The sequence below is a fragment of the Artibeus jamaicensis genome, unplaced genomic scaffold (assembly GCF_021234435.1).
Source record: "Artibeus jamaicensis isolate MK-2021 breed Jamaican fruit bat unplaced genomic scaffold, CSHL_Jam_final contig_354, whole genome shotgun sequence".
In the NCBI taxonomy this organism is placed as follows: Eukaryota; Metazoa; Chordata; class Mammalia; order Chiroptera; family Phyllostomidae; genus Artibeus; species Artibeus jamaicensis.
Genome location: NW_026521803.1, coordinates 7,788,515 through 7,806,361, shown reverse-complemented (window position 1 = coordinate 7,806,361; position 17,847 = coordinate 7,788,515). Strand labels below are relative to the sequence as shown.

Genomic DNA, 17,847 nt, shown 5'->3' with positions numbered 1-17,847 from the left:
TTTTGAAAGTGGTCATTTTATGTAAAGTTTGATGATTGGTTTTTGGTCCCAATATTGATTTTATTAGGATTATATTAATAGGTTAGCTATGGTTGGGGGGGTGTCTTCTCAATTTGTTAGCAAGTTAGAGAATACATTTTGGTCCTTGATTGCAAGGTTTATTTAATAGAAAAGGGGTTATTAACTTTTATAATGCTAGATTCATAATGACTTAGCGTGTTAGGGCAACCTAAAGTGAAATTAACTGTAGCATACCTGAACAGGTGATTGACAATTACTGTAGATTTGTGTATGAATTTACCTCTTTTCTAAGGTAGGTGCCAACTGCCAAATGTATTAAATATTTAAAATTGAAAGGAAGAGAAGTACAATGATGTAATTTGTCATTTTAAAAATTAGGATTCTTAGTGCTAAACTAATAAAAGAAATTATCTTTGTTTTTTAAGTTATTGTATTTGGGGGGCTTAATCTTCACTGTTGTATGTTTGGAGCTTCCCAGAAAACACAAATTAACTGCAATGTGTAAATTAACAAGTATTGCTGTATGCGAAGCTGTCCCAGAGCCCAGTGACTTAAAACAGCAATTTATTAATCTTGCTTTTACATTAGTGGAGTGAGTTAGGTAACTTAGGTTGGGCTTGGCGGGGAATCTGTGGGTGTGGATGGGCTTCTCATTGTAGGTTGGGCTTGGCACCTTATTTGGGGTTTGACTTAGTTCTCCTCCTTGTAGTTTATTCTGGGTCCTAGGCTGAAGGGGCAATGTCTACCGGGTAAATCTTTTTTCTTGGTAATGGCAGAGATATAAGAGGGCAAGCCCAACTGCACAAAGACATTGCAAATCTTTGCATCATTTCTGCTGACGTCCCATTCGCCAAAACAAATCAGATGGCCAAGGCTTTGGAGTCAGCGAAATACATTTTGCCTACCTTGAGGCCAAACTAAGGCATGTGGCCAAGCTCAGCATTAGTTAGGAAGTAAAATACACTCCCACTTAGGTGGGGTTTGGGGTAGGAAGTAGTGATTATTTTAGAAGAAAGCCCGCATCTATTAAACTGTAAATATGAGATGGTGCCCACGTTGCAGCTGTGTGATATTTTGCATATAATTGTGAAAATTGTCATTAAGCTATTGTTTACTTAGTCTTGCTTACTCTAAGTTGTTTTATTACATAATTTAATAGATAATACTGTTTTTGTATTCTCGTGTTTTTTAATAGATTGTTTTATCTTAGCTATAGAATTTTCGTTTAAAGATTAATTCCCAAATAACATGGGAAGATATTAGAAGCATCTTTCATTAGAAGCATCATCAGTCAACTTAAAGAAGAAAGAGATATGTGATTTCCATTTCTGTAAGGTTAGTGGCTTATACTTTCATAATTTGGTGCCTTCCAAGATGATTAGTGAGTGTGCCAAATATACTTTATATTTTTGGAGCGAAATATAACTAATATTTTAAGTTTTTGCCAAGATTATATGTCTATATAATAAAACATGTAAGTGGATATATAGTGAAAAGTAAGCTTTTTTCACAGTTGTGACATCTGGTCCTGCAGCTCTTTATTCTGTTATCACAGTAGCTATTTGTGGTTTCTTTCTTGTGAATATAGTATATATTAGCTTTTGCTATTTATTGACAGTATTTTTTACCAGTTTTGTCTCAAACTTGGCTTCTGAATTTTGTGACAAGGCTTGAAAGCTTTCCCTCTCTGAAAATAAATATTAAAATTCTCAAACTATTTAATGGTTTAATTTTTAATGATTAATTTTTTTCTTGATATCATCTCACTCTTAAACCAAAATTACCCACATGGTTGGTTACCTGGTTGTCTTAACACCAATTATTGAGTGATCTTTTCTTCATTAATTTAAAATTAATGAAATTAATACCACCTTTATAAATATGTACTAAGTTTCTGTATGCATTCGGGCCTGTTTTAGAGTCTCTCTTACCTTATCGATATGTTGAAACTATATTGTTAATTATGATGTTAAAAATGTATTTTAACATCAGCAAACAAATCTACACCCTATTACATTTTTTTGATTTATGTATGTGTGTAGTATTGGAACTAGTATGTGATAACTTCTGTTTTGTATTTCAGTTGATAGTTGTTTATTTAAAGCTTTTGGATTTTTTTAAACCTATTTACCATACTGAATTCATGTATTAATAGTTTTTCTATTGTTTGTCTTGGATTTTTTTCTGCAAATAATTTTTTTTTCAAATTTTTGTGTATCATTTGTCCTTGTTTAACTGTATCACCTCTGCAATACTCTTAAAGATATTTGTTGAATTAGTGGAAGATTTCTTGTGTTAGCCCATATAGCATGATTCTTGCTTTTTTTGGTTTGTGTACTCCAAAAGTTGATGGTACTAAGAAAGAAATATTTGCAGATATATTCAATATTTCAATTGCCAACTCATTGCTTTTATTGGCATGAGTAGAGAATCAAGAGTGGGCATATTAGCATATTTGTATTATCAATAGCAGTTCTTTTATAAAGTCTTTTTAATTATCTAATTTATGCATATGAAATTCAGGGCACATATGTTATCTTTTTGTTTATTTCTGAACTCTTCTCTCCTTTTTCTCGGATTCATTTGAATACATTCATTTTTTTGCACTTTCTCGTAACTCCTAGAATATGTATGGTAAGTAAATTCTTTGAAACCCTACATATTTAAGAGTATCCTTATTTGAGGCTCACACTTAATTATTTGGACATTGAATTCTACTTTGAACATAATTTTCTTTCTGCTTTTTGAAGGATTTTCCCCTTAACTTTATTTTCTTGGTATTGAGAAGTCTATGTAATTCTGATCCTTAATCTAATGTATATGATTGAGGTTTTTTCCCTCCCTCTAGAAACTTGAGGGTCATCTTCCATTTCTCAAAATATGCTCTTAAGAATCTTGTTCTCATTATGCTAGAAACTTTTGGCCATTTTAATCTGGAAACTTGTGTCTTTTAGTTGTAGGAAAATTTCTTGTATTCTTGGGGGTTTTTTTCAGTGCTTTTCTCTTTTTTCTAACCCCAGTTGCTAGGTTATTGGATGTTCATTGATAGTCTTCAATTTTCTTATCTTTTGTATACTGTTTGCCATTTCAGCCCTTTTGTTTTACTTTATAGAGCTCTCCTTACCTTTATCTTGTAATGCTTTTATTAACTTTTAAGTTTTTTGTACTGTTTTTAATTTTAAAGACATCCTTTTTGTACTGCGAATGTTTTTGTGTATTTCATGGATGAATTAGCTTTTTTAAAAGTGTTTGTTACTGCATAGTTTGTTTCTTCCAAGCTACTCGTTTCCTGTTTTTCTTTTTCTCTTTCTTTTCCATATTAAGGTTTTCTTTGTGTATGTGGAAATTCTTATTTATTTGCTCAGTGGTTACAATTGAGATACTAAAAACTGATTGTATGTTGTCTGTGTTGAAATGGTGGGTGAGCTGGTAGTCTGGTGGGATTATAGGGTGTGAGTATGTATGTGTCCTTTTTTTTGGCTTTCAGTAATTTTATTTTCCAGTTGCAATTGGCATACAATATTATATTAGTTTCTGGTGTACAGCCTAGAGATTGTTATATGACTTACTAAGTGATCATCCTGGTAAATCTAGTACCCATCTAAGCTTACATAGTTATTACAGTATTGTTGACTCGTTCCCTTTGCTGTACTTTTACATCCCCATGACTTCTGTAACTATCAAATTGTAGTTTTTAATCCCTTCACCTTTATCACCCATTCCCCCAATCCCCTTCCCCCCTTCCCATCTGGCAAAATGTTCTCTGTGGGTCTGTTTCTGTTCTATTTATTTTGTTTTTTGATAGTCCACATAAAGATGACATCAAATGGCATTTTTTCCCTTTGACTTATTTCATGTAGCACAATACCCTCTGCATCCATCTATGTTGTTGTAGTTTGCAAGATTTCATCATTTAAAGTAATTGTTGACTGATATTTACTGCCATTTTATTCATATTTTTTATTTATCTTCTTAAAGAAGACCCTTTAATATTTCCTGAATACTGGTTTGGTGGTGATAAACTTATTTAGCTTTTTCTTGTCTGTGCAGTTCTTTATATAGAGTAATCTTGGTTGTAGGTCCTTGCTTTTCATCACTGAATATTTCTTGCCAGTCCCTTTTGGCCTGCAAAGCTTCTGTTGAGAAATCAGCTGATAGTCTTATGGGAACTCCCTTGTAGATGACTAACCGCTTTTCTCTTCCTGCTTTTAAGATTCTCTCTTTTTAACATTTCATGTTTTCATTGTGGTGTGTCTTGGTGTGGGCCTCTTTGGGATCACCTTGTTGGGACTCTCTCTGCTTGTTTAACTTGTATGTGTTTCCTTCATCAGTTTAGGGAAGTTTCCATCATTATTTTTATTTATTTATTCATTTATTTATTTTTCATTGCTTTTTCGTTGTTTAATTACAGTTGCCTGCATTTTCTCCTCACCACTTTCCCCCCTCCCAGCCAATCACACCTCCCTCCCTTGCTTCTACCCTCCCCCTTGGTTTTGTCCATGTGTCCTTTATAGTAGTTCCTGCAAACCCTTCTCCCCACTGTCCTCTCTCCCCTCCCCTGTGGCTGTTGTTAGAGTGTTCTTAATTTCAATGTCTTTGGTTATATTTTGTTTGCTTTTTTCTTTTGTTGATTGTGTTCCACTTAAAGGTGAGATCATACGGTACTTGTCCCTCACTGCCTGGCTTATTTCACTTAGCATAATGCTCTCCAGTTCCATCCATGTTCTTGCAAAGGGTAGGAGTTCCTTCTTTCTCTCTGCTGTGTAGAATTCCATTGTGTAAATGTACCATAGTTTTTTGATCCATTCATTTACAGATGGGTATCTAGGTTGCTTCTAACACTTGGCTATTGTAAATTGTGCTGCTATGAACATTGGGGTGCATAGGTTCTTTTGGATTGGTGTTTCAGGGCTCTTAGGGTATAATCTCAGCAGTGGAATTGCTGGGTCGAAAGGCCGTTCCATTTTTACTTTTCTGAGGAAATTCCATACTGTTTTCCACGGTGGCTGCACCAGTCTGCAATCCCACCAACAGTGCACTAGGGTTCTCTTTTCTCCACATCCTCTCCAACATTTGTTTGTTGATTTATTTATGATGGCCATTCTGACTAGTGTGAAGTGGTATCTCATTCCATCATTATTTTTTTCACGTAGGTTTTCATTCTTGCTCTCTCTTCTTGGCATCCCTATGATGTAAATGTTGGTATGCTTGTTTTTGTCCCAGAGGCCCCTTAAACTATCCTTTTTTTTTTTAACTGTTATAGTTGGGTGCTTTCTTTGAAATCTCTGATTTGATCCTCTGCTTCATCTACACTACTGTTGATACCCTGTAGTGTAGTCTTTATTTCTGACTGGTTCTTTTTTGTTTTCTAGTTTCTTTTTGTTGCTTACCTCGTATTGCATTATGTTCATCTACTCTTCCCCTAAGTTCATTGAGCATCCTTATAACCAGTGTTTGAGCTTTACGTCTCATCTGTAAGATTGCTTGTTTCCATTTTGTTTAGTACCTTTTTTAGAGTTTGTTCTGTGCTTTAATTTGGGATATGTCTCTTTGTCACCTTATTTTGGCAACCTCCCTGTATTTGTTTTATTGAATTAGGTAGAACTTCATCTCCCAGGTGTGGTAGAGTGGCCTTTTGCTGTAGGTGTTAAGTATCCTGTAGCATCCAATGTCACAGCCTCACCATTCACCAGAGCTGGGCACTCCAGGTGTGCCCCCTTTGTGGACTGTAGTTATGCCTTAATTGCTCTTGGCACCTCAGTGGGAGGAATTTACCCCCAGGCCAATTAGCTGCAAGGACTGACTGACCACCTTGAAGGGTCATTTGTGCAGGGGCTCAGCCCACAAGCAGGACTTAACTTTAGTGGGGTTCTGCTCTGGTACCCACTCTGTTTACCACTTGAGTGTCTCACTTGTGGAGGTGGTTGAGTGTTGCTTTGAAGTGGTCTGAAGCTGTCTCTGGAACCTTTTGGGAGGTACAGGCTAAGGTCACCTAGCATGAGGTACAAAACAATCTGTAGATGGCTGCTAGTTGTGCTAGGCTTGTAGGTGCACAGGGAAAGGCCAAGCTGTGAACCAGGGTTGGCTGTTGCAAGTGCCAGGCCTGGGGCCATTTAGCAGGAAGTACAAGGAATACCAAGGCCAGATGCTACTTGTTTGATTTTAAGAAAGTCTGAAGCATGAGCCAAGATAGGCTGTTTATATTGAAAAGCCACTGGAAATGGCTTAGGTTGGGTCTGTAAGTTGGGTGGGATGGGGTCTCAGGGAAATCACCAGGGCAGGCTTGTCAGCCCTAGCCAGGATGATGGAAGCTCAGATTTGGCACCTTCCTGCTTTGTGCTGGGAATCTCAGAAAAGGAACAAAGTCCTCTGCCAGCACTCTGAGAGAAAGCTGCCCCTCAGTCCTTGTCCTAATGTCAGACAAGTCAGCTCCTCTCTGTATGTTCCTGATCCCTTTCAAGCTGCCCCCACATTAGAGCTTAGAGTAAGTGAGTCTGAGTAAGTCCCTGCACAGCCCTTTAAAGAGGAATGCCTGAGTCTCCAGCCACTCACCAACTTACTCAGCCTGAAACTCCACTGGTTTTTGCAACCAGAAGTTATGAGGACTTTTCTTCCTGGCCTGGAATCTAGGACTAGGGGGCCTGGTGTGGGCCTGGGACCCCCTCACTCCTCACAGAGGACCTCTGCAGCCCACATATCCCTCCTGATTTATATCTGCCACTCCTGAATGTGGGATCAGCTTGTTTGTTGTCTCCACCCCTCCTACCAGTCTTGATGTGGCTTCTTTATATCCTTAGTTCTAGGACTTAACATTGGGCTAGTTTTCAGACAGTTCTGAATGATGGTTGTCCTGTAGTTTAGTTGTAATTTTTATGTGGTTGTGCGAGGATTCTAGTACTGCATTTACCTATAGGTCTTTTCTCTAGGTTTCTCAAATTCATTAGAAAATACTGTACTCTGTCAGTTTTCTTTGTAGAAGGCATAGGTTTGGCTGCTTTCCTCCAGGAGTCTCTGAGTAGACATAGGAGACTTTGGGTGAAGGGAGTGGGTTTCAACAATTAGTTTATGTACTCCTACTTAATCCTTTGATGTCATTTTAATAGTTCTTGCCTGAGCTGTGACCATTAAGCCCCCAGAAGAAAGAACTTTTGTTTTACTTGTTCCAGAGATTTATACCTCCAGTCTTCAGGTAGTGAGTGATGTAGGTCAGTCTTCTGGATGCTAGTAATTGGAAAAGCAATCTGGGAGCCTTTCCTTTTTTTTTTTTTTTTTTTTTTTTAGTCATCATTTTTATCCCCATCTCTTATGGAGCCTGGTATTACCACTTCCTGGGTCCTGGAGGATTCTGTGCTTCTGTGCATTTCTATCTCAGGATTCGGGTTTTCTTGAGTCTGAGGTTAATTATTATCTGTCCTTTGTAGCTTCCATACTTTTTATTTTGTTATTTTCTCTTTTGTTCTTTTCCTTTAGATTTATGGTTTTGTCTTACTTTATCGTTTGTTATTTTTTTAAAGATTTTATTTACTTATTTTTAGAGAGAGGGAAAGGGAGGGAGAAAGAGAAACATCAATGTGTATGGTTGCCTATCATGCACCCCCTACTGGGGACCTGGCTTGCAACCCAGGCATGTGCCCAAGACTGGGAATCAAACCAGTGACCCTTTGCTTTGCAGTCTGGCTCTCAATCCACTGAACCACATCAGCAAGGGCTTGTATTTATAGTTTTGTCTTATTTTAATGCATTGTATATTTTTAGTAGATTTTATGGGAGAATATAGATTAGTGTGTTTAAATTTAGCTTTTTAACTGTCGGTGTTTTTCTACGTATAGAGTTATTTATGTAGCACTGATTGTCCTCAAAATAGGATTTTACTTTATCAGTTTGACATATATGCACATCTGACAAATTTTTTCTTGTATTTTAAGACTTTATTTTTTAGAACATAGAGTGATTGCATGCTATTCTGTTGGATGCATGTACTATCAGTTAACTTCATGTTAGAAATACTGAAATTATACTGTATGTTATGTGAGCTCTGAAGACTAATAATAGGATGGTAAAATTATGGAGTGTTATATTTAATGAGAGGTGAATCATTGATTACATTTTTCTTGTATACTTTTTAAACCTTTAAAAAACTTTTTCTTTTAGGTGCCATATAATGTATTGAGCTATAATAAGGAATGATTTTGTCAAATTTTCATGAGTTATGGTGGCTGAAAGATCAATTCTGTCTTGCGGGAAAAGAACTGTAAGTAATCTCAAGTAATAAACTGATTTTCATTCAACATCTGTGCTTAAATAAGACACATTATTGATTTATTCATAGGAATGTACTTGGGATGCTTTATTCTGTTAGCTTTAATTATACAGACTAAATAATTCAAAAGAAGTTAGATTTTATATTAAAAAGATTATTTCTGTATAGTGTTAGTATTGCCATGTTTCTTCAAGTGTACAAAATTTAATTTTTATGTTTTAATTTTTCAGAAATGGCAGCACAAAAGGAAATCTATATTAATAAAATATTTTCTTAAACGAAAGAGGTTATATAAGAACTTTGAACCAGCAGACTCAGCAAACAAGGGGAGAAACGTGTTAGCTGTAAGACATGTTTCAAATGAATCAAAGTTCAGTATCTGTAGACTCCAGAAGACAAAAGTTTTCAAAAACTCTGTCAAAACAGACAGGTCAGTGATAAATAACTTCTCCAGTAATAGGGTTAGGCCTGAAATCCAATATTAATCAAGAAATTACCAAAACAGATTGAACTAAATTTTGTTTCATAAAAAGTTCTAAAAATATCAAATTAGAATTAAATTTTCTTCAAATTTATATCGCCTTTCCCAAAGCAAAGTAGATATCTTTCAGTCTTGATGCCAGCTTTTCTCATATTCTAGGGATGACGGAAACCTTACTTGAAGCAAACTAGTATTTTGTTGAAAATGTGTATCAGCATCAAAGTCAATTTTTAAGACCTGCACCTCAGTAATAATCCTGGACATTCAGCATTCTCACCTATCAGGACACAAGAATCCTCTCAGAAGATATTCAGAACAGGAGGACCTGACTCAGGAATGATGTCCCTTCAGGAGAAATCAAAAGAAAATCCCTCCAATGTTATTAAAAAAAGTGATGATAAGAATTTAGAAGCACAAATTCAAGGTTCTCAAAAGAATCTAGCGAAAAAATTGAATCCAAAGGAAGCTATAAAATCACTAGTTAAATCTTCTAGTGAAAGTAAAATAAATCAGCCTGAATTAGGCGTATGTATGAGTACGAGGTCAGCAACAGCAGCATTCAATGATGAAAAAGCTAATAAGTCCATTAATAAAAATATGGCGACTGTGAAAAGACATTCACAACAAGAATCTACAAAAAAGAAGAAATCTCAGAAAAAATCAGTGCATGAGACCCCAAAATCAAATGAACAGCTTAACCGGAGATCACAAAGACTACAACAGCTAACAGAGGTTTCAACAAGGTCTCTTCGTAGTAGAGAAATTCAGGGTCAAGTTCAAGCAGTTAAACAGAGTTTGCCACCAACAAGAAAAGAGCACTGTAGCAACACTCAAAGTAAATCTAATAAAGTTAAAACAACTCAAAAACATGTAAAAAGAAAAGTACTGGAAATAAAGTCTGATTCTAGAGTAGATGAAAATCCAGTCATTAATAATGAGGTAAATTCCCCAAAAGGAAAAAAACGTAAAGTAGAGCATCAGACATCTTACGCTTGTACTTCTCAGCATGTAAAAGGACCTGAAGACTGTCTTCAGAAGAATACTAGGAAAGGAGAAACAAAATCTGTGCCTGTAACTTCTGAGATAAAAAGATCAAAAATGGTTACTATAGTGGTCTCTAAAAAGAATGAGATGAAGAAGTCAGTTCATTCACAAGTGAATACTAGTTCAAAACCTCAAAAAAGTCCACAGCCATCAGTGCCTGAACAAAGTGTAGATAATGAACAAGGAGGAAAAAGCAAACGAGGTAGCATTCTTCAGCTCTGTGAAGAAATTGCTGGTGAGATCGAGTCAGATACTGTAGAGGTAAAAAAGGAATCTTCACAAACAAAAAGTATAAAGGAGGAAAAGCCTACAGAAATAAAATCAGAACAGACTGATATTGAAAGACAAACGCTTTATCAGAAGGAAACGAATCAGGATGTTCAATGTAATCGTTTCTTCCCCAGTAGAAAAACAAAGCCTGTGAAATGTATACTAAATGGAATAAACAGTTCAGCTAAAAAGAACTCCAACTGGACTAAAATTAAACTCTCAAAATTTAACTCTGTGCAGCAGAATAAGTTGGACTCTCAAGTTTCCCCTAAATTGGGCTTATTACGAACTAGTTTTACACTACCAGCATTAGAGATGCCTCATCCAGTTACTCAAAGTACATTTTTAGGGACAAAACCACATGATGATAAAAACATAGCTTGCCAGCAGGAAGAAATGAAAGAAATTAATTCTGAAAAAGGTAAAATTAGTGATATTACAGTTGAAATTAATGAAACCACAAAAAGGGCTCCTGAAAATTGTCATTTGGATAATAAGATCAAACCACCTCCTGACTCACCATTGGATAACCAGATGAAAGATTGTTTTGAATCAACACCAGATAAGGTAAATCTGTTTTTTTAATCCATTTTTATTATACACAATAGAGCTGTCTGAGTACTTTCTAATAAGAAATAAGTGTTTACAACATACTTTAGCTTAGGAATCATAAAAGACTGAAGAGTCATGGGTTAATGTATTCTTATCTGTTGTTAGCAAGAGTTTTATTGATCCAGTCTTGTAGTGAGTGATAGAACCTACTGAATTCTTTAGCTGTCTCGAATTTACATGAATGCTTCTCATTGTTTCCTCATTTTCACCCTTCATTTTAACTTTATTTGAAGTATAAACCTGTTGAATTCTAGCTTTTCCTTTTCAGTTAACAGTGATATGTTTCGTTCTTCTATTAATCGTAACCATAGAAGGTATGTTTCATAGTGACTAAAATGTAAAGCTTAAATTCTGATCAAGCTGTTAAAATTTATTTTAGCTGGCCACGAATCAACCTATTTTCCCTACCTGATAAAATTTAAAAATCAAACACTTCTATTAGTAGGGATGCCTCTGGTTTGCCATTTTGAACAGTTGGCCAAGAGTAAGTCTGAAAGATGTAAATAATTCAATCTTCAGTCTAAGAATAAAATTATAGTGTCTTAGAATATTTAAAATGGAAAAAATAAATGAAAAAGAATCTGATAAAAAGAAACTTTAATGAATTATCTAAGGCAGTAGTTTTGACACTTTATAAAAGCAGATAAGATCATTTTTTAAAAAAACTTTATTGTTGACACTATTACTAGTGTGTTTATTTTCTCCCCCTTTGCCCATTTCCACCCAGCCCTTGTGCACTCTTTCCTCCAGCCATCACCACACTGTTGTTTGTGTCTACAGGTTATGTGGTTATGTGTGTACGTTCTTTGGCTAATCCCTTCTTCACCTTCCTTCATCCAGTCACCCCTTTCCCCTCCCTTCTTCCCTTTGTCCTCTCACCTCTAGTATCTGTGAATCTGTTTCATGTGTCCAAGCCTCTGTTTCTCTCTTGTTTGTCAGTTTATTTAGTTTATTTTGTTCATTAGATTCCACATATAAGTGAGATCATATGCTATTTATCTTTCTCTAACTGCATCTAAGCCCATTTCTTTCCAAATTAAATCATAGGTAAAATATCAATATATAAAACCAATGAGCAGAGATTTTATAGGTCTAGAGCCATGGAGCTCTTCAATACAACTTCTAAAAACTCCACTGATTTGTTTCCATTATTTAAATTTATAATGAGAAAACTGGAAACAACAGAGGAATGTAGTTAGGTCACATGTTTGGTAGCACAAATAGGATTAAAATCCAGGTGTCCTGAATCTCAGCCCAGCATTCTTTGAATAGCAACATAGTTTGAGCATTAGAAGATGATTTGAGGAAAAAAAATTATCATAAGTAGAGAAAAAAGTCATGTCACCTTAAAATTCTGAGAGTGATTTAAAGTTCTTATTAGAGGCATTTTGAATGAGGAGTCTGGGCTTTATGCCAGAAGTCATGAAAAGACAGATCATTGCCTATTCTCATGGACTAAATCAAAGTGAATTTAAAGGGAACAGACACTATATAGTATGCTTAGATTTTATTTTCTGTACAAATGCTAATGAAATCATCAATTAGAAGATAATTATTTAGCGATAGTAACTAGAGGTAAGTGGTGAGTGGAGTATGGGTAATAAGTGTAGCTACTTGTAGACATGAGGTGGTTTTGTACTCAGTGTGTTTTGTCTGAGAACTTACAGTTTATAATCCAGGTGTTGCTGGAGAGTATTGTCTAATTCTTTGATGCATAAATACCTGTCAAAATTCAAAAGGCAGACAGTCTGTATAGAATATATTGAAGAATAAGAAATGTGGTTCATTCTTTAACTGTACTGGAATAGGGATGCTTACTTAGACCACATTATTTTAACCTATATTATTGCTTTGACTAAAATGTGCTTTGAATTTATATAGTACCTCTGTCTTGAGGAACATCATGAGAAACAGTCCTATGAAACTTTGTTAAAAGTTTTATTTACACTTGAAAATTACATTTCAAATTTTCCAGAGTACTACAGAGATTAACATTACACTCATTTCTGCCATCCAAATTTGACAGAAATTAACATTTTATTGAATATGGGTTTTTTGAAGTAAGAAAAGTACGGTATAGATAGAGTTAAAGACCATTAACCTTCTCCTTCCCATTCACCTCTCTTCCCAGAGTTAAACATGCCCTCGAAATTGGGGTACATTTTTCTGTTTTTATTTTTATGACTTTACTGTGTATTTGTATATAGTCAGCACTGTGTGTGTGTTTTAAATGTTTACATAAATGCTAACAGTTTGTGTAGCAGAATGTAAAAACAAACCTTACATCATTTGAAAACTTTTTCTGTGGCTGTCTTATAATTTTGCTCTTTTAATTATACAGTGTCAATCATAGCTGTTCTCAGAAATGATGATTGATAAGGTTAAGCATCTCATCTGATGGGCCTTCTTTGGGCCCATCCCAAAGAAGAATTCATCCCAAAGAATTCATCCCAGTTGAATTCTTTGGGCTGAATTTAAATTTTTGGACTGTATGGATTGTAAAGCTCAATTTTTTAATTCGTTTTTAAATCAGTAACTTACTAACTTCCTTTTAATAGAAATTAATTAGTAACATGCTGCTGCTGTTATTAATTTTTCTGCTTTTTCAATAAAGTTCATCTTGTTCAAAAAGTAACATGTTCAAAAATAATGTTATACATTCATTGTGACTATCTCAGTACTGATATAATGCACACATGGAATGTTAATTATTTTCCTTATTTCCATTTTTTTTGAGATAGCTAATGTTGATAGAGATTGGAGTTCATTTTCTTTTGGAAGTTACTGAGTGTTTTGACAAGGTTCTGATTTAGGGACCCTTAGGCATGAAGAGATAAATATAGTAATGGTCTTTGCTCTTAAGAGTTATAGGAAATAAATCAAAAAGAAATAACTGAATCAAAATAGGCATGATAATGTCACTGGACAGGTACTGGACCTGGAGTGTGTCTGCCTAAGGCAGGCCTGTGGTGTGTGGGTTCTTGACTTTGTGCAGGAAAGATTTCACCATACGAGTCCAGGTGATTTTGAGAGTTAAGTTTTTTAAAGCTGGAGACAGTGGGACAGAGGAAGGACTTAGTGTAGAAGAAGCAACAGGAGAGAGCATAGGTAGCAATCTGCTTTGGCTCCCTAGGAATGTTATAAGAAAGAAGTGAACCCAGGTGGGGCTACTGTTAGGTCATTGGGAAGTGAAAGTCAAAGTGACAGAAGTGAGCCAGAGTGGGTCTGCCTTTGTAAAAAAGCTCACTGGAAAGTCGGAGGAAAACGGCCTTGGAGACAGGGTTGGGGGTAAGCCTGGGGCTAACTGCTGCTCCCCACTGCCCCCATGGTTGCAAGTCTCATGGGGACCCTTAGAGTTTAGGAGGAAGTAAACAAGTTCATGCCCAGAAGGGGTGTGGGTGTACTCTAGAGTGAGACCACACTGGTATCCTTTGTCTTGAGGGTTTTATCTCCTGTGGGGGAGAATCTTAAAAGAGGATTTCAGCAGACTATTCTTCAGCTTTCTCAGGTGCGTTTTTAATATACTAATACATCAAAATGAGTGTATAGGGGAGTTTGGGATTATTCTTTGATCTTCTTTACTGTTTTACTTTCATCTTGGGTCTGTCTGGCTCTTAATTGAGTTTTTGTGATTTGTTCCCCTGACTTCATCCATCCTTGGGTTTGGCTGGCACAAATGGCATTAATTGGGTCTCTGTCCTCTATCTCCCTAACCAGGATGGTTTAAGGTGCATATTCTCTGGTTAGGGAAGCGAGGTATAAACTGTTTGCTGTCAAGTGTCCTCTCAAGTGTCCTTGGAAGATAAAGTCTTGTGATTCATTAGTTGGCTGGAAGTTGTTCGAACTGTTTGGTCTAGTTTAATGATCTGGTTTCAGTTTCCCCATTCCACTTGCCCAGGAATTAACCTCTTTTCTTATCCTGCCTCAATAAGGGCGTGAAAGAGGTAAGATATGAACCAGATGGAGAATGATTAGAAATTTTGGGAACAGAGATGGGGGGGAAGCTTGGAAAAGGCTTTATGGAAGAGGTTAATATTTAAGTAATGAGTTGAGTTGATACAGGGAGAAAGGTGTTCTAGATCAGCACTATTTAGTAGAAATATAATGTGAATCACATATATCATTTAACATTTTCTAATAGCCACTTTAAAAAAAGAAAAAAGAAACTGGCAGAGTTAGTATATTTCATTAGTTCTGTCTTGTTAATATACTGTCATCTTAATATGTAATCAATTTTTACAATTTGACTTTTTACTTTTATTTTTATGAACTAAGTCTTAAAAATCCAGTGTATGATTTACATTTACAATGTCTCAAATCAATCTACTAACCGTATTTTAAGTGCTCAGTAGTCAGATGTGGCAGTGGTTACTGGGTTGGGTAGTACAGGTCTAGATGGGTAAAACTCAGAAAAAGTATATAGAGCCAAACAATAGGAATATAGTGTGGGAGACGAAAGTTTTTCATTTTAGCATGGAAGGGAATAATGGGAGCTGATGCTGAAATGATAGCTTATGGGAGAGCATGAAGAGACTTTTAAGGCATATCTAGGTGAATTACTTCAAATAAAAAGAATTATCTTAAATTTTCGTAGTATGCTAAATTCACTGAAAGTGTACTGGGGTAATACCCAGAGATTGATGTAAAAGCAAATATTAACATTTTGAATTATGTGTTTAGAATTTCAGCCTGTGTTTGGAATCTAAGCTGGAAAACAATCCAGTGGAAAATAACATTGCTGTTTCAACTCTGCTTAGTCAAGCAGAACTTGATACAGGGGAGAGTAAATTTCCAGGTAATAACCCTTTGAAAATATTGTTTGGATTTCATAGTGTTCAGAGATATGGTTTTCAGTATGACAGGAAACCATATGGGCTACCAGATAGGTCTATTAAATCCTTTTTAATCATTGCTTATGTTTTTCAAATGTGCAATTATCACAGTTATTTGAGGGAGAATTGTTTCTGTCCATCGGCTTGTTTAAAGAACTTAAGTATAATTCTTTGATTTTAAATCTTTTATTTATGGCTTACTCTTTGGAGAAGTATTACTTAATGAATTACTTAAATTAGTGGTAGAAACATATTACTCAAATATAAATATGCTTTACCATTTCAGGTTTTTATCTTCAACCCTCATTCAGTTTTCCATTTTAGTGATTCTGATTCTATCTTTGAATTAAAGATTTAATAAATGCTACATTTTTTCACTTATACAAAAATTTATTTTTTGTAACCTTGTAAAAAGTTTTTGACAATATGTTATTTGAAGTGTTGATGGGAATTTGCTCACCTATGTCAGAAGCACCAGGGGATATAGAAAAGAAATCCCTAATTCATGTTGTTTCTCTCTGCTAAAGGAAAGGTATACTTAGAGCAAAATATTGAGGTCAGATAATTTCTTCCATTGGATGTCATTTAACTCTTTCTTTTAGTGGGGAAAGGGGCAGTATATATACTGTGAACTTGAGAGTGTGTTTATGCATTACAAAATAAAATGAATCAATTATTTCATTATTTATTAATTTGATTAAAACTACAGAGACTGCAGTTTTTTAAAGAAAGTTTTTTTTTTACCCTTAGGAAAGTAAATTTTTTTTCATTCCTTTTTTAGAGAGAGAGGAAGGGAGAGAGAGAAAAATTGATGTGCAAGAGAAGCATCAGTTACTTGCATCCTGTCCACACCCAGACCTGGAATTGAACTCTCAACCCAGTCATGTGCCCTGATGGGGAATTGAACCCTGAACCTTTGATTTTGGGACAGTGCTCCAACTAACTGAGCCACACCAGCCAGGGCAGAAATGTTTTTATTTATTTTCATTTAGAAGTTATAGATTTATGCAGGCATTTAAATAATTTTCTTTATTGTTCAGTGCTAGTAAATATTGGTGAAACTAGAGGCATGCTGTGATAACGTACTATTAGATCTCTGCGGCTCTGTGGAGACTTTACTGCCTCTTCTCTGAAGAGTAATTTCTAGGAAGGGGTTCTAATTTTATCATGCGATCATTAATAAGAATAAAGCATTTACTGTATTGTGCTTTTTTTCTTCTGTAAAATGATTTTGAATTATTAAGTGGAGAGCTAGTACAAAGCTTAATGCATAACCCATCTTGATTAAATTACAGGTTCACCTCCCAAGCAGCACAGTATACTCATTAACCAAACATCTAACACCAGTGATAACAGGTAAGGTATTTGTTTGGTATATGAGGGGGGTTCCAAAAAACCCTGGAACTTATTTATAAAGAGTTATGTATTTATTTTTACATGCTTACACTTTAGTCATCTTTGAATTATTTTCCCATTTGATGCCAAGTATTTTCTATTTGATAATAGATGAATTGAGACTGCACAAAATAGTTTTTGAACTTGTCTATTTTGATGCCTTTTAGTGCCTTTGCCATTTTTTGTTTCACTTCTTCCACATGGACAAAATCCCTTTGAAGACTTTTCTTGTCCTGGGAAGGGGTCATTTAGGGTGAGATTGGGTGAATGGGGAGGGTGGGGCACAGGGGTCATGCAGTCTTCTAGTCAAAAACTGCTGAACACTCAGTGTGGTGTGGGAAGGTGTGCTCATAAATCACCCATCATGAAATGGGCAAATACATTGAGTCTTCAAAAAAATTCACTGAAGCTGAATGTAGCCTCTCACAATAACATCAGCTGGTACACTGATACAGATGGGTTCTGAGAGCACTCATCTAGGGAGGAAACCTATACTACATGGGGCCTGCTCTCCAGAAGATAATTTCAGGTTTGTTTGGGGTCCTCTTCATAAATGTAAATATGACAACAGCTAAAAAATAAAGTGAGGCGTATTAAAATTTTTAACTTTATTTGAGCAAAGTCCCTTCAAGTTGAGCAATATTCAATTTAGCAGATAGAAAGGAGCTTTGAGCAACTGTACAAAATGACAGACTTTAATCCTCAGAAGAAAGTGGGCAAAAAAGGTGGGTTGGTTATGCAGTTACTTTCCTTAGGGGATGGTAGGGATTTGTCAGGCAGATCAGATGATTTCTGATTGATTGGTTTAATATTCTGTTTCTGGGAGAGCTAAAACTATTTTGATGACTTGGGGCTAAGCATAAGCCACTGAATTTTTGGTCTGCCTTCCGGTTTTTATAGAATTTAAGGATTTTAACCTGCAAGTTTGAGTT

At 35.5% G+C, this 17,847-nt stretch overlaps 1 protein-coding gene across 9 annotated transcripts in view; it reads left to right on the top strand.

Annotated features, from left to right (window-relative positions):
• The window catches only part of ESCO1 (establishment of sister chromatid cohesion N-acetyltransferase 1), a 96,708-nt gene that overhangs the window by 11,356 nt on the left and 67,505 nt on the right, over positions 1-17,847 (top strand). For 4 of the 9 annotated variants that reach the window (XR_008391435.1, XR_008391434.1, XM_053664389.1 and 1 more), the window contains exons 2-6: positions 1,217-1,356; positions 8,173-8,272; positions 8,512-10,643; positions 15,369-15,483; positions 16,816-16,876. Coding sequence is in view for 7 of the 9 variants with exons in the window: in XM_053664389.1 (XP_053520364.1) it covers positions 9,099-10,643; positions 15,369-15,483; positions 16,816-16,876 (1,721 nt within the window). In the remaining 2 variants the exon portion in view is untranslated. The remainder of the gene's footprint in view (positions 1-1,216; positions 1,357-8,172; positions 8,273-8,511; positions 10,644-15,368; positions 15,484-16,815; positions 16,877-17,847) is intronic. The other 5 variants (XM_037161544.2, XM_037161543.2, XM_053664387.1 and 2 more) reach the window with 4 other exon arrangements.